At 44.8% G+C, this 23122-nt stretch overlaps 1 protein-coding gene across 1 annotated transcript in view; it reads left to right on the top strand.

Annotated features, from left to right (window-relative positions):
- The window catches only part of ANTXR2 (ANTXR cell adhesion molecule 2), a 147909-nt gene that overhangs the window by 88157 nt on the left and 36630 nt on the right, over positions 1-23122 (top strand). The window contains exon 16 of the mRNA XM_035111642.2: positions 760-840. Within this exon, the coding sequence (XP_034967533.1) occupies positions 760-840 (81 nt within the window). The remainder of the gene's footprint in view (positions 1-759; positions 841-23122) is intronic.

Below are 23122 nucleotides of genomic sequence, written 5' to 3'. Positions count from 1 at the left end.
TAGTCAGATGCAGCAATGCTTGTGAATACCGGTTGCTGGAAACCACAGGAGGGGAGAGTTACCTTATGCTTGAATCCTGCTTGCGGGTTTTCCCATGTGAGGATAGGGTGGTAGACTAGATGGGCTATGGACCTGATCCAGCAGGATCTTTTTATATGCTCAAGTTTTTAAAAAGTACTAGAAGTAAGCACCTGCTTTGAATAGGCAAACTTCATTTGAACAAAGGAGAGTTTGGAAAGCCTTTAGACCAGGCACCCCCAAACTTCGGCCCTCCAGATGTTTTGGATTACAATTCCCATCTTCCCCGACCACTGGTCCTATTAGCTAGGAATCATGGGAATTGTAGGCCAAAACATCTGGAGGGCCGCAGTTTGGGGATGCCTGCTTTAGACCAACAAGATGCTTAATCTTTACATGGTTTTCATATGTGAATGCAGGTGTTTTGCTGGGTTGTTTTTTTTTAAGTCCCTTACCTTTACCTTTTAAAGTTAAAATAGTAAAAGACCTGAACTTAGAATTTCCCACTCATTTAACACATTGCTAAGAACCACTTACTTAATCACACATCGCTGGCTCAATGTGTTCCCATTAAGCGAAATTTATGCCTTAATAGCATCCCATTTAAGGAGCGCTCATTGTCCTACGGTGTCATTTGGCGGAAGATGCTCCCCGAGACATATCCAAGGACGGCTAATGGTTCTGAGAACTGCCGCCATGTACGCCAGCTAATCAAAAGTCCTCTTGGTCTCCTCTTTGCAGGGTCGTCTCGATGCGCTGTGGGCTTTGCTGAGGCGGCAGTACGACAGAGTATCTTTGATGCGACCGCAGCAGGGAGATGAGGTGCGTGTTACGTGTTTGTGTGTGTTTGCTGTGCTGTTCACCACTCTCCACAGGGCTCTTCCCTTTTGTTTATAGCAGGGGTTCCCAACAAAATTTTCTCGAGGACCCCTCATCGAGCCGCTATTGTGACAAGGACCCCCATTAATTCCTAATCCTAAAAATAAAAAGTGAGAGCCAAATTAAGAGTCTTTTTATATTTTATATTTATACGTTTTTTACAGTTACAACAGAGTACTCCATCAGTATACAGTTAGTTTTAATTTTCAGTTCTTAATGAGATGAACCACTTTTTAACCAACGGTTCATTTTTAACTACACGAACTGTAGCTTCCGCGAAAAACAACGCTTTGTTTACAAACACTACTGTTTTGCAAAGGGGCAGCGCGCGCCAGGGAGGAGGGAGGGGAATGGAGAAGACAGGGTACCTGCGCAGTAGCGCACAAATGAAGCCGACGCACGCAAAGCATATTGGGGAGGTGAGCGTTAGTAGAATGCGCACGGTGCCTCTTTGCAAAACAGTAGTGTTTGTAAAGCGCCACCTAACGGCATACAGCAGAACTACTGCCTCTATCTAATTCTAGTTTTGCGTCTGCTCATGCATGAAGCGGCCAAAACAAAAAATCTGTTATCATACGAAATATATTTAATATATTTTTTAGCATCTTGCGGACCCCTCTGGCATAGCTCACGGACCCCTGGGGGTCCGCGGACCACCTGTTGGGAACCACTGGTTTATGGAAAGATGGCCTACGTAACTTCAGGTCCAGGGTTTCAGTCAAGGTTTCCCCCCCATCCCTTCCTGGAGATGCTTGAAGACCAGACCAGGTCAGGTCAGGTCAGATCAGATCAAATCAGAAGAATCTTTATTTGCATCAGCCACTAGCCATAGCAGTAAAATAAAGCACATTTGTACTGAACACAGAGGTAAAGGCTTAACTATACAAAATACCGCACTTTTCCGTGTAGAAGACGCCCCATATTTTTGGGGACTCAAATTTTAGAAAATGGGGGAAGATGGCACAGAGTTGTTGAGCTTTTTTAGGGGGGGGTTACCCAGGGTTGTTGAGCTTTTTAAAGGGGGGATTGTCGAAAATCGCTCACCCACACGCATGCTAAAATCTGCCTCTCATCTGTTCCCTCAACGGCAGAAGCTGCAATTCGCCTGCCCAATTGCCGCAGCACCAGCCATTACCGCAACAACCAATAACACGCCCACCCTATGCACTATCCATGTATAAGATGACCCCCACTTTTTAGCATAATTTTTAAAGGAAAAAAAAAAACCTAGTCTTATACAGAGAAAAGTATGGTACATTCCAAAGCTTTACATCAACAATCAAGTAATGGATCTTATTCTAATTGCCCCTGCTATTATTATTTTTTAAGTTTCTGCTGTCACCTGGTTATCTTGATCTGCTAGACACAGTAGCAATGGTTGAGTGACCTGGCATAGTAGAGGTGTATATAACGGCACTCCTCAAATCTTTATAAAGTGTGCAAGCTAGCAACACGTGAGCTGCTGATATTGAAGAACGGATGCTGTGCCCCACTAGTCTATGATCTCCTTCCCGTACAGCCTTCCAAAATGGCAGAGAATGGCCAAAATCCAAACTGCTCCCCTGTGTGACTTATGACGCTCTGCAAAGGGAGACTTGTGCCAGACCCCAGACTGGACATTAAGCTTAGGACTGAGCCCCTGGCTTTCCTCCAGGCCGAAGCCTGTAAGGGGGAGGGCATGGAAATCCCATTAAATGGAGGGCTGTAGCAAATAACACATTATATTTGCACGCAGTTAATATAAATCAGAGGGCTGTGACTAGTTAGCACCATCTTTACAAGGGACACCTGGTGGATTTGTTTGGCCTTTTCTATTGGCTTCATATCCAAGACTTGTTGATCCCAAATAGTAATGCAAAATTCTGGCAAGGTTTTGAGTTACTGGGAAACTGACAAACAGGAAATGTGCGTGTTGGGGGGGGGGAACAGAGATATTTACAGAAGTTATTTGGCTGTCAGTGCTAAATTTGATTATAGCATTTGACTCGCGGAGAAGATGACATGAGCATGCAGATGTGAGAGAGACTGATGAAGAGGAAGCCAGTATGTGTGGGTGTTTGTTAAATTGCCCAGCCACCTCCCATCCAAAATTCTTTATCTTTAATAGAGCACACATTCAGTGTTTAGTTCAGGGGTCCCCAGACTTACCCGGCTTTGGGCCGGGGCCCGCTGCGCCAATCGCGCGGCGGGCCGGAGGGCGGGGGAGGGCGTGCCCGTGCGCATGCGCACACCCACTTACTGGCGTGGTGGCGCGCTTCCAGGTCGGAAAAAAGTGTCGAAAATCATTTGTGCGCATGCGTATGGGCCTCCCCCCGACCCGGAAGTGCACCGTAAATGACCTCTTCTGGGTCCGGACCAGGCGGGGGCAGCGGGGGGCGCTGCGGGCCAGATTGGGAGGCCAATTGGGCCAATTGGGCCGCATCTGGCCCGCGGGCCGTAATTTGGCGACCCCTGGTTTAGTTCATTCATCAGTTATCTTACCCATTCAATACATTTTGATCAGTTAAAACAAGGCAGCAGACTCTTGAATTTATTTTTACTTGTGCCTAAACCCTTTTTGTGACTGTTCACTTCTGGATCTCAAGCAAGGGGTTTGGGTGCTTGCCAGTAGAACAGCTTAAATATTGACCCCTTTTTTATTTGACTTGCATACTTGCAAGAATGAGGTGGTTTCTGTAAGTTGCTTACACGACAGGGAGGGGGAAAATGGACTCTCATTTCTTAAGGCCTCCAGGAGAGAAGACTTTCATTACCTCTAAAACAAACAGCAGCCAGCATTTGATTTCTGCGGGGGGAAAAAATCTGAGATAGAGAGAGAGAAAGAGACTTGAAAACAAGAGTATATAATTTGGCTGCTGAACACAGAGCAAAAGATATCATCTTTTGGGTGTGACTTGTGGTGTTGCAAGAACACAGCTTCTGCCTGGGTTGGGGGGGGGAGCATGTTTTAATCCCCTGAAGAAATATTTGCTCGTTTATTCCTCAGTTCAAATCAGTACCTCATGCGAGTGCAAATCAGTAAACAAAACCACAGTAAGCAAAAACAACTGTCACGCTGAACAGCAAGCGAAACGAAATGGGCTCCTGTCGCCTCGTTCCCCTTTGCCAAAGAAGCCCCATTTGAATGCGAGTTTCTGATGAAATAATTGAAGGTGAAGCATAAAGAACCAGGAAGGAAAGGGCCCTCTCTCCCGCCTCTCCTTCCTGCAGTTCTTCCAGACACTTGAGAGCGATGCTGGCCCAGTTTGAGGGCCACCCGCCGCTGATCGACGGAGAAGCTTTGATTGTGGACGGAACTCCTCGGAGTCATGAATTTTTCAGCCCGCAACCGGCGAGGTGAAGGGAGGCTTGTACAGGTGTGAGCTAGCAGGTTGTTGTCGACATCTGTTTGGAGCAGAGGCCCAGCTCCACGCCAGCCTGCAGCGAGGTTTCTGGGTTGTCAGCAGATGTAGTTAAGGATGGGAGAACAGTGTTTTTTGGTCTCACATTTCCTGCCGGGGGGGGGAGAGCCCTGAAACACGAAAGGTAGAATGGGGAGCGGCGGGCACAGCTGCGCTCCCAAACATGCCCGAGGCACAAATAGAAGAGATCTAATGTAGTTTGACTCTGTTGTGGTGGGGAGATGGGGGGAGAGAGCCACTTCAGAGACAACTTAACGTGGCAACATCTGCCACCAAGTTTCTAGGGACTGACAGGGGACAGCAGGTACGGATCGAAGTCCCCACGTAGACAGCCCGCATTAAGCCGTGAACTCTTTTGAAGGCCTTCCATCAAACGTGCCGGAGTCCTCAGCAGGAGCTGGGTTTGTTTTTGTTTTTCCCCCGTTTTTCAAAGCGGGAGTTCTGCGGTGGGTGTGGATTTTGTGTGTGTGTCTGTGTGTGCCAACAAGGTAATTTATAAATGATGCATCACCACACCCCCACGCCGTTTGTTTAAAGTCGAGAGAGAAAGAGGGGAGAAGAAGAAGAAAGGGAGAGCGGCAATACTTTTGGGGTTGTTCTGTAAAACAGCCAATTAATTCTCGGAAGTGCTTCTTGAATTTAATCGAGGTTACGTTCACCTTCAGACCACATCGCTACAACCGAGGCAGCCGCCAGAGTGTTGAAACGCCGTCGCAGCGACACCTTGTCGTGCTGTTGCAGGAGATGGTGTTGGCTCCCCCCCCCCCCTTCAGTGCTTGTTGTTCAAGGGGTTTCGGGCAGCAATAGATAGAAAACTGGCTCGGCTTTCAACATGTGCATAGGGCTCCGTTATCTAAGCCGGCTCATGCATTTTTATTTATGAGTCCAAGAATGGCACACAGACTCACACACTACTCAAGGTTATTTTTGTGTGTGTGGGGAGGGCTTTATTATTATCTCTCCCCGCTTCCTCTTAGGTTTTGCCGGCTGTTGAAACTTACTGACACTGAAACTTAGCATTGATCCTGAAAAGACACAAGCATGCTGTACTTCACGGTTCTTTTGAACCCAAAACGGATTTTTCACTACCCCTCGCACAGTGTCACAGAAAGTGCCAATTTGCTGGGGTCTAGCAGAATTTGGTTCAGAATCAGGGCTTTGCTTGAGTTGGTTCTAGAATTAAAATAGGAAATGGATCCTGGTGGTTGCAGGTCATTTTCTGAATGCAGTGGTGGAGTTTTGAGAACCTCTTGTTACCAAACAGGCTTCAAGTGCAACCTGCCTCCTGTCTCTTGCAACACATTCTGGAATGCCAGGGCCAGTTGCTACAGAGCACAGCAGAAGATAAAGTGGAGGTGTTAAAGAATCAGCTTGCGTTTATATTATTATTATTATTATTATTATTATTATTATTATTATTATTACATGGGGTTTGTGATTTCAGGTCTCTTGACATAATATGCTGGAGACAGTTCTCTAGTAACACTTCTTTATTAAAGTAAACAAGACTGAGGTCTGAGGAGAGCAAAGCTACATTTATAGGGACAGGGGACTAGCTAGAAAGGGATACATTTTGGAGGGGACAATATCAGGCAATCACAGTGCTGCCTTTTGGAGGAAACCAATAAGACAGAGGATCCAAATACAGCAGCTTAAATGAACCAATAGTAGCTGTACCCTCTGGAACCAAAAGGCAGTTACTTTATCCTAATGCAAATACAGACAATAATAATACAGATATAAAATCCTTTGACTCAATACACAACAACAATTATTATTATTATTAAAGATTTTCATGATTTACAAAGGTATGTGCAATGTCTCTCGTAACATTTTTACAAATCAGTTTCATTTGTTGAGACATCGGGAAGAAAAGGGGGAAAGAGGTAGATGGGGGAAAGATGGGCGGGGGTGGGGTCGGGTGACAATGTTTCTATTTTACTTAATGTATGTGGGGTTTTTGGTCAGCGTCGCTTGTGCTGGTTCTCTGCTGTTCGCCTGTGTTCCTTTGGTGGTGAGAGATATTGGAGTTGGCCTAGGGTATGAGTGCTCATTTGTGATTGGCTGTGGTGGTCTTTGTTTCGTGTATGAGTGGGATGGGTGGTTTTTCGGATCAGGTTAGCCATATTGATTTGTATGCTGTTGGTGGATTTCTGTCATTGTCTTGTTGGGCTGTGTATGTGATAAAGGGGAGCCATACCGGGGTGAAGCCATCTTCCTCTATTTGTCCCCGTGTCGGCTTGCGTTTCTTGATCTGCTTCTTTACACAATCAAGCTGGAGAGATTGCTATATTAAGATTTCCCCCTGCCTACGCTTTACCAGGAAACCCCAGGCTGGTTTCTTTTGCTGGCTCACTTCATGGGCAAGGGAGCCAGAGCTCATTGGTAGAGCATCTGCTTTGCACATGTAATGTTCAGTGAGTGTACAGCCTGTGTACGTAGCAGCTGAGCTTTACAACCGAGCAAGTGTGTGCCCTTTCACACAAACACTTGCAGAGACTGCTTGCACCTGTGTTTGTTTTAATGTGTGAACAACCCTTAACGCCACACTGCCTTTTATTCCCAGTGTTCTAAGAAAAAATCTGCTCTTATTCCCTTATGGGGTACACAAGAGCCTTATTGGGTTCTCCATCGGTCGGAGAATATATAACAGAGGCCAACCAGAGAAGTTTGAGAAGCAAAGCCTTTATTTTTGCTGTTGCAACAGGGTCCTTCCCCTCACGCAGGAGAACAAGGAAGGACCCCAGAACAAAAGAGAACCTCCACTTTTATCAGTTTTCCCATCACCAAGAAACGCCCCCAATACATCATTCCTACATCACAGCTATGTAATCAATACCTCACAAAAAAGGAGGGTTCAAGGTAGAAATCTGAGCACTTTTGACACCTCTCCTAGTCCTCCTATCACCCCTCCCAGGTGTGAATTCCTAAACACAAAGAGAAATTAACATTTTCGTAAGAGTTGATCGCTGTCTTTTGTTCAGAGGAGTCTTCCATTGTGAATGAGATACCATTGATGGGGAATTATGGCTCCCAAGTTGCTAGTCATGTGGAAATGTGTGCATATGCTGATCCTTAAGCCTTCCTTAAGGCAGGGTTGAGTCCAAGCGGGAGGGGTGAGGGTCTTTGGAGCGGAGCGGAGACGGGGAAGATGGCGTTGAACAGGATTCTGGGTATTGCAGCTGTCAAATTCGGTCACCCCTCTCTGTTCATTAATAATGGTGTCCTGATCCCCCCCCCTATAATTTTCTATAACACCAGTATCCATTCAATGAAGTCCCAGTGCCTCTCTCTGGATTGCCCTCTGTACCTCTGTGTGCGCAGAATTTGGCGCATTGGACATTTAGTTCTTACCTTGGGAAGACCAACTGTGTGTGTCTTGTGTTTGAGGGCTCAAGGATGTCTTGGGACCATTTCCTCTAAGTGAGTCCCTATGTAGTGACTGCTGCCAAGGAGGTTTGACCCTGATCGTACGACAGACCCCTTGGTGTGCAGTGGCTGCCTGAACATGCTGTGTGAATGGCATCCTCAAGAAGTGGCTGTTGCTTGACCCTAAGACGACTGCAGAGGAGAGCGGGAGACAAAATTGTTCCTTACAAATGGTGGAGGGTACAAATATTGGCGGCCAGTCACAAGGCACCAAATGGACTGTGATGAATACCAGGCTGTGCCGTACATCCTGCTGTGTAGAAGCTTGCAGGTGGGATCCTGCCTGCTCAGGAAGGTGAAGCCAGTGTGGTGTAGTGGGTTAAGAGCGGTAGACTCGTAATCTGGGGAACTGGGTTCGTGTCTCCGCTCCTCCACATGCAGCTGCTGGGTGACCTTGGGCTAGTCACACTTCTCTGAAGTCTCTCAGCCCCACTCACCTCACAGAGGGGGAGGAAGAGAAAGGAGAATGTTAGCCGCTTTGAGACTCCTTCAGGTAGTGATATCAAATTCAAACTCTTCTTCTTCTTCCTCTTCCTGTGTGCATTGCGAATTTCCCTCTCCCCATTGCAGCTGTCAAATATTAACTTGGCTACCTTGCAAAGCATTAGAGGGCTGGGATTGTTTCGCGGTTTACCTTGGCCCTCTCTGTTGCAGCGCATTGCCAGTATTTGATATAGCCGTTTTTCTCCCTTTTTTTGCATTCCACCAGGATGCCCCGCTACGAGGTAGATGGGAACAAAAGCAGTTGCGTTTTAATCGGAACGAGGCTGCCAGGGAACGAGACACCTTCCATATCTATATATAACTATGCTCCATCATAAAAACGCAAACTCCCTGATTCCAGCACAGCCATTATGACCTGTTGGGAACTGACGTGGTTTATGTTAATGCTGCGTACCTCATTAGTCTAGTTTACAGAAGGGCTTGCTACTCTCCCAGAAACAGCAAGCAGAAAGCTGACAGTTTAATTCAGTTGCTCCTCTCCAGAGGAGATGTGACAGCTTTAACTGTCTTGTGCACCCAGATTTATGAACTAGTCCCGCGCTCTTAACCAGATTAGTTCCTTTTCCATTAACTGTAGAAAATAGGGCAGCTGTCCGAGCGGCTGGTTGTAAATTCGATAATGTCTGCTGTGTTAATCTGTAGGCTTTTCAGATGGAGAAGGCAACAGATAACAGGATTAAAGTTTCGCGACCCAAGGTTTTCACAGCCTGTGAAGGGGGCAGGGGGGGAGGGAGGGGCAAGGAAGAGAAGGGGGGAGACACATACAGAGAATGGAGAATGACGTCTGTCATTAATCTTAATTGATTGTCAAGAGGTTTTAATCTGAGTTATTAATTAGGGAAGTCCTTAACACACTGTCCACATAGGAACATCTGATGCTCTTTTGTGAAATATGATGTGCTTGTATAGACACAGGATTTATTGACTGACAATATATTTAAAGTCCATATTGCACTGGGTGTTTTGTGTGTATATATATATATATATATATGTATATATTTGCATGTGTGTCTGTATACACATACACAGAGACATAGTGAAAGTTACAATGTGGTGATTGTTGACAGTCACATGTGAACGCTGACAATCTCAGATGAATTTTATGAATGACTGAAAATAAATATGTTTAGCCGCTTTTTGGACCTGTTCCAAGTAAATGCTGACAATCATATCTGGGTGATTGTTAAAACTTAACACTGACTGCATGCTGATAGCGCTGTGTAGATAATGATAAATAGTTTGGGGTTTGGGAATTCACTGGATTACAGATTTTCACTAGATGCACCTATGGTCTGATGTATACCATGTACAAGTGATGTGGCCACAGCTGAATGGAAGTTGTAGTAAAATGCTTCCTTAAAGGGTGCTGTATTTATTCCTTGCCATTTTAAAGGAAGGCGTGTTTCACTTCTTTCATTTCTCCCCCCTTCTGTCTTCGCACCTCCAAAATGCATGCACACATTTTTCTATTATATAACTTTTTTCCCTATGTATGTATGGAGGTGAGCACATGTGTTTGCAGAGCTGTCACCAGCCCATGTGCAATACAACTATTTGCATAAATCCCTGTATTTAATTCGATCTGTCAGTAGCTCCTGGTAACATAACTTGGCGCAGCTACTAGCATTCAGGACATCGCATGTGGCTTAGCATAATTTTAGATTGGGTGCATCAGTGTTAATAATCTGGACCACACTCTTGTAAAGTCTTGGCCTGCGGATTTTAATCTAGAACTGGGCCCAACTCAGGCCAAGCTGAATATTGTTACCTTTTGCTGAAACAAAAACACCTCTTCCAACATTTCCTTGAGAGAACAGTGCGGGTTCATCAGTTATTTCATCTCTTTCCCATGTAACTGTCATGCAAGGCATAGATGGTGGAAAAGGGAGTTAGGAGCAGAACCCTCTCCAGTGTCCCTATTTCCAGGGACAGCCCCAGATTTACAGAAGCCATCCCGGTGTCTGATTTGATCCCGGAATGTCCCGCTTTTCCTTAGGACATCCCTAAAGAAGTGTGGTGGAGTCTCCTTCTTTGGAGGTCTTTAAGCGGAGGCTTGACAGCCATCTGTCAAGAATGCTTTGATGGTGTTTCCTGCTTGGCAGGGGGTTGGACTGGATGGCCCTTGTGGTCTCTTCCAGCTCTATGATTCTATGATTCTATTTTCATCGGAGAAATGTTGGAGGGTATGAAGCCATACCTGCCAAGTCTCCTGCCAAAAAATGCGGGATCAGCAGCGGCGCGGCACCGGAAGTTGCGTAGAAGCAGAGCGGGGCCGCTCTGACCATGTGTGGGCACCGGAAATAGGTCAGAGTGGCACCGGAAGTCGCTTCTACGCATGCCCAGTGGCCGTCTTGGTGGTGGCTGCATGGCGGCGGCCATCTTGGTGACGGCCGCCATGTGGCCACCACCAATACGGCCGCCGGCCATGTGTAGAAGCGACCTCCGGTGCCGCTCTGCCCTATTTCCGGTGCCCACACATGGTCAGAGCAGCACCCAAAATGGAGGCTCCGTGGCAGGTAGGAAATCCGGGGGATTTCCGGGATTTTTCTCCATTTGGGAGAACAATGGGAAACGGGTTAAAATCCGGGGGTTTCCCGCGAAAAACGGGATACTTGGCAGCTAAGTGAAGCCAGGGAGAAGACACCTGAAGATAGCCCTGTATAGGAAAGTTTAATAATGCTTATTGTTTTATTATGTTTTTATATACGCTGGAAGTCTCCCAGAATGAGCAACCTAGTCAGATGGGGTGGGGTATAATTATAGTTACAGTGGTGCCTCCAGTTGTGGATAGGATTCGTTCTGGAGGTCCAGGCGGATCCTGAGGTTTCTGCAACCTGAGGACCACTTCTGCGCATGCACAGACCACTTTGTGCATGCGCATACGGTGAAACCCAGTAAAATACTTCCGGGTTTGCCACATGCGCATCCCAAAGTTTACGTAACCAGAGGGCTACGTAAATGGTGGTTCCGACTGTATTATGGAATGGGACACCCCTGTTTTCATGGAAGAAATGTTGGAGGCTATGAAGCAGCGCTATAATAAATTTGGACCTTGTGTGTGTTTACACACCTTGCTTTACAGCCCTACTAAGACAAAGACCACTTGCATCACTGTTGTTGTTTTTAAATGCTATTTATGCAGAACCCTTAAACTTGATTATTTGGAAGCTTAAAGATAGAAACATACCATTAGTTCAAAAAGAGGAAGGCTTTGCAAGTGAGCCGAATGCGAAGTCTCTAGTTTCAGGTGGGCACTTTTAAAAGAAGATCTCATTTTACCTCTTCTCATCCCTTCCCTTTATTGTACTCCTATAACTCTCGGTGATTTTATTATTTTCACAATTAATTTTTGCATGCTCATAGCCTGTATTAATGAAGTACAGTTTCATTAAGATATTAAAAAGTAGGAGGGGGAGGGAGAAATATTAAAGAGTTGAGTTATTAACATTTCGAAATTACCAAGTACGCACACCAAATAAGATCTGTGTCGTCTTAACTTCTCGAGGCGTCGCCATTAGGGGTGTTGTGCATCTTCCAAGAAAGGTGGTTTCTTTTTGTGCATCTTTAAAAGAAACCCCGTCCTAAGTACCAACATTTTGTATGCGTTTTAAACCTGTAGGAGGCAATCTAGTGTAGGTGGACATGCAAGGAAGCTGAATGTTGGGAGTTTCAGGACACAAGAAAGCACTTCTCCATGCAGCCCAGTATACCTGAAGGAGCGTCTCCACCCCCATCGTTCAGCCCGAGGTCCAGCTCCGAGGGCCTTCTGGCAGTTCCCTCACTGCAAGAAGTGAGGTTACAGGGAACCAGGCAGAGGGCCTTCTCGGTAGTGGCACCTGCCCCATGGAACGCCCTCCCATCAGATGTCAAGGAAATAAACAACTGTCTGACTTTTAGAAGACATCTGAAGGCAGTCCTGTTTAGGGAATTTTTTAATGTTTGATGTTTTATTGTGTTTTTAATATTCTGTTGGGGGCCACCCAGAGTGGCTGGGATTCCCCAGCCAGATGGGTGGGGTATAAATAATAAATTATTATTATTATTATTATTATTATTATTATTATTATTATTATTATTATTATAGCACATAGATAAACTATAGAACCGGCTCCCACAGGAAGCAGTGATGGTCACCAACTTGGAAGGCTTTCCAAGAGGATTAGACCAATTCATGGAGGATAAGGGTACCAATGGCTACTAACCACAACACCTCTACACTTGATCAGCAATATGCCCCTGAATTCCAGTTACCAGGGACCCCAAGTGGGGAAGAATGCTTTTGCATTCAAGTTCTTCTTTGAGGGCTTCCTATGGGCATCTGCTTGGCCACTGCGAGAAGAAGGCCCTGGACTGGATGGGCCCTGGGTCTGATCCAGCAGGGTCTTGTTGCATTCTTACACTGAAAGCCTGGGGAGAGGCTAGGGTAAGTCAAAGCAGGTGTCACAGTGCCACCTAGGCTGCCGCAAGAGCGACGGAGGCGAGCAGCTAGCAGGAAATTTGGTCCACTTAGCTCTTCATGCTGGACAGATGGATGGCCATCTGTCATGGATGCTTTAGCTGAGATTCCTGCATTGCAGGGGGTTGTACTAGATGACCCTCAGGTACCTTCCAACTCTACGATTCCATGACTAGATGGACTCTTGGCCTGATCTGGTAGGGAACTTACGATTTCAATCTGGGATGGAATATTCCAGGAGAAGTGGATGCCGATGTTCTGAATCTGGGAGCCCTAATGTAATTGATGAGGGTCAACTGGGTTTGTATCAAGCCAGCAGCCACCAAGGGGTTTCTGTAATTGCCAACCGTAGTTGGTCTTTCTGGGGTTTTCCGTAGAGGCTTGCTGTGTCAGCTGGCAGACAACCACAAGAAAGCTCCATTCTCTAACTAGATAATACAGTGGTATCTTGTTTCTCAAACGCCTTGGTACTCAAACAACTTGGAACCCAAACACTGTAAACCCAGAAGTAAGTGCTCCTGCTTGCAAACCTTTTTTGGAAGCTGAACATGCTCCATTTTGAGTGCCACACTTCTGTTTTGAGTGTTACGCTGAGGCCTGTCTGCTTTTGCTATTTATTTAGCGTTTTTGTTTCTGCGGCTCTTTTCATTTTGTTTTTGTGACTGTGTGGAACCCAGTTCAGCTACTGATGGATTGATCGTGTGACTGCAGTACATTGTTTATTGCTTTCGTTTTATGGGTAAATGGTCTCGTTAGATAGTAAGATGCATGTTAAATTGCTATTTTAGGGGTTGTTTTTATAAGTCTGGAATGGATTAATCCAGGCATCCCCAAACTGTGGCCCTCCAGATGTTTTGGCCTACAACTCCCATGATCCCTAGCTAACAGGACCAATGGTCAGGGGTGATGGGAATTGTAGTCCAAAACATCTGGAGGGCCGAAGTTTGGGGATGCCTGGATTAAAGTGTGCCTTGGTTTTGAAACACTTTGGTTTTGGAACGGACTTCTGGAACTGCCTGAATCCTGCCTGAATCCAACTGCCTGAATCCTGTGTTTCCACGATACAATTCACTTTCCCACTGCTCTCTCATGTCCCTATTGCCAGTTTATTTTGTTAGATTTTTTTACCTGCCCTTAAGGTCCCAGGTTATAACAATAGGCTATACAGTAATAAATAATAATAATATGCTGCCCATCTGACTCGGTTGCCCCATTGTCAGCTCCCAACAAAAACAGTAAAAAGACAATACAGCATCAAACCCATAACACTTCCCCGAACAGTGCTACCTTCAGACGTCTTTTAAACATCACAGAGCTGTTTTCTATTTGACTTCTGCTGGGAGGGCTTTCCACAGTTCCATAAAACAAAGCAGTTAATTTGCATCTTACGGAAGTCTCATTCTGCAAGTGCCTTTTATAGATACTGATCAAGGAAGTGCTTATCACAGTTTGATAAGCAAAGGGTCCGCAGTCTTTACAGCCGTAAAGAAAGGACTAGCCTTTAATACCTTATTTCTCATCCCCTGTTACAATAACGTGCCGGAAGTGAAATCAACAACGACGAATGCGCCCTTCATTCACAGCCTCGCTGATTTAAAATTTACCCTCCGCAATTAAAATTAGCCCCCACTGATTAATGAACTGAAACTTTGCTTGATTGATCTACCAATTAAAGGTTTGAGGAGTTGGTTTATGCCCATGGGAGAACGTCAGGAGAGATGGAATCAGACACAAGCCTTCCCCGCTCCACCCGCCATGTACACCCAACATCCGCACCCCTCCCCGAAATCAGCCTCCGCACAGGCAGCAAAAGATGGGCCTGCATGAAGGATGGGGTGTGACAGATCTTGCTGCCCCCTTTTTTATTTCCATTTAACTGTGTCACTGTTCTTAGCATTTTAATGCTAACAAATGCTCCTACTTGACAGTTTGCGTCGCAACCTGAATGCAGCTCAAACATTAAGGTGTGCTGCTGCTTCTTCTCCTTTTTTTAACTTAAGCAAAACACAGAGAGGGTGCATTAATTCAATTACAGGCAGTGCATTTCTAGCGCTGCTGCCTTCTGTCACTAAATATAGATATAGATACATATGACTTGCCTCGTGGTGGGTCACTCTGAAATGGATTTTTTGGCAGTGGTGGACAAATGCTAAATGAAAATCAATCGCTTCCATTTAAATGGGCTAGCCATGCTGCCTTTATTAAATAGTCTATGGCAGGCAGCTAACCTAATGATAAGGAGCAGTTTAACCTTTGACCTCTGAATGCTGTTTAACATAACCCTCTGAGGACAGCGGCCTCATTACTCTTATTTGCCTCTTTGACATGGCATCCTTTCTCCTCTAGCTAATACTAAGGGATGACTTTCAATAGAAAAGTTAGATTTAATTTTTTTGCTTGCATTTACACCTTTTTTCTGTTAAGAGGGTGTTAATAGTTGAACTTCTAAGAGTGAGGGGGTCACAGCAGAGAATCCATTATATATGGTTTTGACCTTCATGAAAGGGGGTACAGTATTCGCCTTTTATCTTTTATAAGAAAATAGAGCTGTTTGTGGGTGATTTGGGAGGCTGTCCGTCTTGTGATCGGTTTCAAATTTTGCTTGCTGATTGTTCGCCTGCAGTATGTACAACCGTCAGCCTCAGTTCTTCAACTGGAAATAACAACAGTTTTCCTTAAGAGATTGTTGGAAGCATGAAGGAGCAAAGTATTGCAAAATGTAACTTGAGGTACCAAAGGGATTATATAAATTATTTTTAGTAAGTAAGTAAAACCTTTATTGGCATCAAACAAACTCGCAGACAAAATAATAAGATTAAAACTGTCACTGTGGCAAACGCTGTGTTAAGAGAGAGAAGGGAATAATCCGCTATCCGCTTTCACGACAATGAGGCTTCTAATAATTCAGACGACTGCAGAGTATAACAACGAGAAAATAGTAAATTAAGATATTGAGCCACCATCTTGGTGAGGACCTGGTCCTTCCCCAGCAAAAGGAATTGTAAGATTTCCCACTCTGGTCTCCTTCTGGAGATGCAGAGCTGGTCCAGGAATTGTTGACGAAGGTCGACGTAAAGATTACAATGAAAAACAGTAAAGATTATTTTTAGTATTTACAGTGGAACCTCGGTTGTCAAACGTAATCTGTTCCGGAAGACCGTTTGACTTCTGAGGCGCGTTCGAAAAAGGAAGCATCCACTTCCGGGTTTTCGGCGTTCGGGTTCCGAATCATTCGGCTTCCAAGACGCTCGAAAACCGAGGTTCCACTGTATTTATTGCGTGCCTCCTACTTCTTCTACAAGGCAGGTGTGTAAATGGTTGGTTGGTTAGTTAGTCCTAACCCTACTAACTTTGGAGTAAGCCTTTGGAGTAAGTTTATCCAAGCTGCATGGCCCAATGAGTTTAAAGACCATATCATTAAAATTATAGTTACAGGTAGGTAGTCGTGTTGGTCTGCCGTGGTCGAAACAAAATAAAAAAATTCCTTCCAGTAGCACCTTAGAGACCAACTAAGTTTGTCATTGGTATGAGCTTTCATGTGCATGCACACTTCCTCAGATACACACACAAGGCATGAACACGAAAGCTCATACCAGTAACAAACTTAGTTGGTCTCTAAGGTGCTACTGGAAGGAATTTTTTTTTTTATTAAAATTGCAACTGCAGTCTACAAGCCAGAACTGCAGTAAGATGCATAGCTGGCTGGGAATGATGAGAGATGCAGTCCAAAACATCCAGAAGGATGCAGGATGGATTCTTGATTGCATGCATAAGCCTGGTGGTCTGGGCAGAATATTTTTGGAGGACTGGGCTGATGACACTAATGGCTCTATTTCATGTTAATGTCAAATGAGCCTCTCCAATTCATGGGACAACCGACATTCCTGTAGATGATCTGTGACTAAGCTGGACTGTGTAAGGCTTTAGGACAGAGTTTTCCAAACTTTTCATGTTGGTGACACCCTTTTAAACATGCACTCAGTTTTATTAGCAAACTGGAGGTTCCGAACTTAATAATGGAAAGCGTAATGCTGGTGGCCAACAAAAGAGGTTTAAATACTGTCTCAAGGCAAATCTTTAAAAATGTAGTATAAACACCAACAATTGGGAAACACTTGCCTGTGAGCGCTCCAGTTGGAGAACAGCCTTTACCAAAGGTGTCATGGGCTTTGAAGACACTCAAACTCAGGACGCAAGGGAGAAGTGTGCTAAGAGGAAGGCACGCTTGGCAAATCCACACCGTGATCAACTCCTGCCCGGAAACCAATGTCTTCACTGTGGAACGAGGTGTGGATCCAGAATTGGTCTCCACAGTCACTTGCGGACTCATTGTTAAAACAATCTTACACGGCTACAAGTGATAGAAGAAGAAGAAGAAGAAGAAGAAGAAGAAGAAGAAGAAGAAGAAGAAGAAGAAGAAGAAGAAGAAGAAGAAGAAGAAGAAGAAGACCCTTATAAGAGATGATACAGAAACATATCACATGACACACCTACACGCAGCAAGCTGACACACTAACATGTTGTGACACACAGTTTGGAAAGCTCTGATTTAGGAAGTCTCTAAGGTACCCAGGACCTAAGTTGTCCAGGGTTTTGTAAATTAATACAAGCACCTTGAACTTAGCTTGTCAATAGATGTATACCCAGTGTAGATGTTTTAACAATGGTGCCCCATGTTTCTGGCCATGTGTGTACCCATCAGCAGTCTGGCTCCTGCATTCTGAACCAGCCAGAGCTTCCACATCAGGCCCAAGGGCAGCCCCACGAAGAGTGCATTGCAGCCACCCATCCTCAAGGTCAACAATGCATGGATTGCAGTAGTACATTACCACCTTAATACACCAAATTCCTTTCTGCATTTCCCATGGCATATGATAGGAGGGTACAGTGCCCAGCAGTGGGAGGGGAAAATTCCACATCCAGGACCCAGAAGTAGAAATAGCGGTACCAGTGAGATTATTGCCATTGCCAACAGTGCTGCCTACCTGTTTTTTAAAGCATAGCTTCCCATTTCCTTGGAACTCTGGTGGAGGGCTCATAAACCAACCAGCATATTAAGCCAACTTTAAACCATGGCTGAATAGCCTGGCTTGTATGTACGGTAAGGCCATTAACCATCGTTAACAGGAAGCTGTGGTGAAGAGCTGGGTCTTGTCTTGTTTAGTTGCTCATTCGCCAGTTGGAGCAAGGCGTCCAGGAAGGGGCTGTACTTGATGTAAATGCTACTCTTCCATATCCTGACCAGGATTGGATTTTGCAAATTCACCTGTTGTGTGATGTCAACCTGACATAGCTGCCAAGTTCTCCCTTTTTTTTAAGGGAAATTCCCTTATGCTGAATAGGCTTCCTCGCGAGAAAAGGGAAAACTTGGCAGCTATGCAACCTGAGTCTTCCATGAATTAATTTATTTCCAAGCTTGACTCACCATTTTAAACAGGAAATGGTTGCATGTGAACCTTGGTTGATTTGCATAGATCACGAGGACAGAGCTGTCATTTCTGTCCAGCCAACTTTGCATCAGAAGAATGGATGATGGGCGGGCGATCTTTCATTAGTGCCACCGTTTTTGCATTCCTGTTCAGGGGTCAGAGTTAACAGCACTGGGTCAACGTGTTAATCGACACCGGGTCCCATTCATAATGTGACATAAATACATCGGAGCGGACGGGAAGACATTACATGTGACCAATATACGCTGGGTGGAAACGTTCCAAACAGCAGCTTCTAATATGTTTTCTGCTGCTGTCAATGCATGGACTGCACAGATCGTTTTTTAAAAAAAAATAAAACATGCCCATCTGCAATCAGACGAAGTATTGCAGAGGTTCTAGTGCAGCCAGCGGTTCTGCATTTCTTTTCCCAGAACTGCTGAAGATTAATATTTTAATATTTCTAAAGTGCTTGAAGATCGAAGCACTGTATAATAAAAGGAAAAGGATTCCAAGACATATTCTGCCCGCAGGCTTACATTCTGCAGGACAGGGGGGGAAATAAAGGGAAGGGGAAGAAGGGAGATAGGTGTGGAGTAACAAGCAGAGGCTTGGGGGCACAGGCAAGGCTTTAAATAGTCTTTAAAAACAGACGGTGCTGCTTGGATATCCAGTAGCAGGTCATTCCATAGATAGGCAGCTGCAGTATACCAAGTCAGACCATGGTCCATGTAGTGCTGTGTGGCCTACACTGGCTGGCAGCAGCTTACTGGTATTTCAGACAAGGATGTTTTCCAGTACTGCCGGGAGATGCCAGGGATGGTATCTGTGGGACCCTTTGCTTACAATGTGTGGTCGCTACAATCATCAACAGGGGAACGTCCTCCCATCAGGTGTCAAAGAAATAAACAACTTACAGTTGAACGCCTTGGTACTCGGACATTTTGGCTCCCGAACACCACAAAGCCAGAAGTAAGTGTTCTGGTTTGCGAACATTTTTTTGGGAAGCAGAGTGTCCGTTTTGGCTGTAGGCATTGTTTCCGGGGCCAATCAGCCAATCAGAAGCCGAGCCTTGGTTTGCGAATGTTTTGGAAGACAACCATGGTACGTCTGTATCTGATTTTTAGAAGGCATCTGAAGGCAGCCCTGTATAGAGAAGCTTTTTAAAGTTTAATGTTTTTATATTGGTTGGACAGTGTTCTCGAAGCTACAAACATGAGTTTGACCAAACTGCGGGAGGCAGTAGAAGACAAGAGTGCCTGGCGTGCTCTGGTCCATGGGGTCACAAAGAGTTGGACACGACTAAACGACTAAACAACAAAATGTTTTTATATATGCTGGAAGCCGGCCAGAGTAGCTAGGTACAAATAATTTATTATTATTATTATTATTATTATTATTATTATTATTATTATTATTACCGGTATTATTAGCTGCCCATCTCACTGGGTTGCCCCAGCCACTCTGACCGGTTTCCAACAAATTATGAAACATCAAACATTCAAAGCTTTCTGATACAGGGCTGCCTTCAGATGTCTTCTAAAAATCAGATAGCTGTTTCTTTCCTTGACATCTGATGGGAGGGCATTGCCCTGATAAAGGAATAGAAAGGGGAAATGGTTAGAGAATGAGACACCCGTAGAACAGTGAGTAATGTGGAATCCGGATGACATTGAAGATGCTATTTTATTTTTTGCTGTTTTTAACATCAAAGGAGTCTCAAAAGTGACTTAACACCAAGTTAAAAATACTGATTTATCTTATTACTTACCATGACCAATGCTGAAAGTGTTCTTCCATGATGTAGGAGCATAGAAAGCTGCCTTGTAATGAGTCAATCGGTCCACCTAGTGAAGCATTGCCTACACCAGGCATCCCCAAACTGCGGCCCTCCAGATGTTTTGGCCTACAACTCCCATGATCCCTGGGTCCATGATCCCCCTGGTTCATGATCCTAGGACCAGTGGTTGGGGAAGATGGGAATTATAGTCCAAAACATCTGGAGGGCCGAAGTTTGGGGGTGCCTGGTCTACACTGATTGGGAGCTGATCTCCAGGTTTTCAGATAGGAGTCTCTTCCACTCCTGGATAGCTCACTTGGTTAGTTCATGGTGCTGATAACACCAAGGTTGCAGGTTTGATCCCGGTATGGGACAGCTGCATATTCCTGCATTGCAGGGAGTTGGACTAGATGATCCTCACGGTCCCTTCCTCTACAAATCTGATATCCTAGAAATGCTGAAAATTTTACCTTTTGTGTGCAAACATGTGTTCCACCCCTGAGACTCAGCCCTTTCTCCTCAAATCTTGTCAACAGTAAGTTAACAAGGAAAATAACCTTTCTTCATCTGAAGTGTGCATGCACACGAAAGCTCATATCAACGACAAACTCTAAGGGGCTGCTGGAAGGAATTTTTTTATTTTGTTTCGACTATGTCAGACCAACACGGTTAGCACCTGGCTTATACGGTAAGCCTGTAACTTTCTTCACCCATTTATGGCCCCCAGATATTTTCCCTCTTCATACCTGCTTGCACCATATACCTGCCAACTTGGCTGCCACTTCATGTAGACAAGGAAACAGGCCATTTCCCACAAAAAAAAACCTTGCACTAAAATTTAGTAAGGCTTTAGGGCAGCCTTCGCCAACCTCGTGCTCTCCAGATGGGGCTGATAGGAGTTGTAGCCAGAGTTCAAAATTCTCCAGGTGCCAAGCACATCTTGCACCTGGCTATTGGCGGCTTGCAACCAAGCGAAGATGCCCAGGTGCCAAGATGGCACCCGACGTCTCCATCATTTGGAGGTGCATGTCTGAGGATCCTTGGATCCTGACTGTTTTCACACACTAGCAACACATCCAGTAGAATTCTATCCATTATATTTTATCTGTACAGACAGAATGAATTTCAGGAACCAAGAAGTCATATTGAAAAATAATACTTTTGAGACGTCTGGCCCAAAAATGGCATTCCATTTTGGTGACTGTAACCCTGGTTTAAGGAACCATTTAGCACCTGGCTTATACGGTGGTACCTTGGATGTTGAACAGAATCTGTTCTGGAAGTTCGTTCGACATCCAATACGTTTGGAAATGAAGGCGCAGCTTCCGATTGGCTGCAGGAAGCTCCTGTAGCTAATCGGAAGCTGCGGAAGTCGCGTTGGATGTTCGGATTCCAAAGAACGTTCGCAAACTGGAACACTCACTTCTGTGTTTGCAGTGTTCGGGAGCCAAAACATTCGTCTCGCAAGGCATTCGGGATCCAAGGTACGACTGTATATCGTACCTTGGTTGTAGCCCCAAACATCTGATGGGAACCAGGTTGGCAAAGGCTGGTGCCAGAGAATGGCTGGTGCTTTCCATAGTAAGGAAGCTACCTTACTGTTTGAGCTTCCAAACGTTATAGATATTGGTCACAGTTTGTTGTCTTTTGTTTTTAACGTCCTCCTTCATTGGAGGACTTACGGTAACAGGGATTGGGTGGCCACCTGTCAGGGATTCTTAAGGGATTCCTGCATTGCAGGGGGCTGGACTAGATGATGCTTGGGGGCCCCTTAAAATTCTACGATTCAGCCTCATAAATTCACTCCACTCACCATGTTGCAGTGGGCTCCTGGTCCAGAGCTCTAGCCCCGATTGTGGTTGATTGTGTGAACTGAGACTTAGCCGAAAATGAATGGCGATAGTTCACAGATCAGCTTTTGGCCAAGAATGCCAATTGAAGGAAAGGGCCTAATACTCCACGTCTTTAAGTGAGAGAGGGAAGCAATAATGGTTGTAGCCTTGAAACAATGCTTTGGGGAGTTTTGCTTGGGAGGGGGGGTGGGCATTGCATTCAACCTTTTCCCAGCATCTGGACCAAAGCCACAGCTGTACATTTGCAGGTTGACTTGATGCTAAGCCTCCCTTCCTGTCGAAGGAGCCTGCCTTGTCCCAAAGTGACAGCGGGAGCAATTAAGACACAAAAGGAAAAGGCAGCAGGTTTCTTAGGGTTGCATTGTCTGGATAAGAGGAAGTGATAAAGAATGAAGCCAGTGATGACATCTGACGTTTTTGAAAAGATGATGCAAACACCAACTAATGAAGCTTAGAGAACCCAGGAGAGGATGGAAGGATTTCTCAACAGAACGGAAGCCTATTAGTTCAGATAGGTATATTTATATATTTTTTTATTTAAAAAAAAGACACAGGGAAAGCATGGAAGATATTGAGGCATCTTGGGACACATGAGACGCGCTATAAATGTACATTTCCCTCCATTGTGTTTTTTGTGGCTAAATGTTGACGAGAAGAAGGATAGTGGTAATGAGGCTTACAAAAAGGCATGTGCAAAACCCACAAGCAAATTACTTCCATTTTCTCAGCACCCACCAGCAGATTATGTTGGAAATCTGCCTGATTTTGAATTCTGGCAATTTATTGTGCTTTGGCTGTCCATCAGTATGCTCAGTTCATATGGGGTTTTCAAAGATCCCAGGTGTCTGAGCAGATGCACTTAAAAAACAAAAGAAACTTGAACCACACTGTGTTATGGGCTTTGTAGTCTTGAGACTGCGAAAGCCATTTTTGGCTGTCGTTTGTGTATGTGTGGTTCACAGTTCCTGTAGTAAAAAAAATTACGATGAAAATGCAGAGATTGTAACTATATCCATTATTATTATTATTATTATTATTATTATTATTATTATTATTATTATTATTTCTTACTTACCCTTCACCATGAAGTCCCAAGTCAGGTTACAGCAAATAAATACACTGCTTAATTGTCTCAACATCTATGTAAAATGTAACGCTGTACATTAAAATTACCGATAAAATCGGATGTTAAAAACAAGGTGACCTAAAACTTTTCCAAACTTTAGCAGCCTGAAAAAAGTATACTGTTATAAAATAAAATTCCATGTTAAAATACATGTCAGATTTACATTGGTGAAAGAGGCTTTGTCACCATGAGCCTCCTTAGGAGGCAGAGTCTACTTGTGAGGAGGGAGGCACTGGAGAAGACTCAG

This window comes from Zootoca vivipara, chromosome 9 (assembly GCF_963506605.1).
Source record: "Zootoca vivipara chromosome 9, rZooViv1.1, whole genome shotgun sequence".
Classification (NCBI taxonomy): Eukaryota; Metazoa; Chordata; class Lepidosauria; order Squamata; family Lacertidae; genus Zootoca; species Zootoca vivipara.
This window is presented reverse-complemented; position numbering and strand designations above follow the sequence as displayed.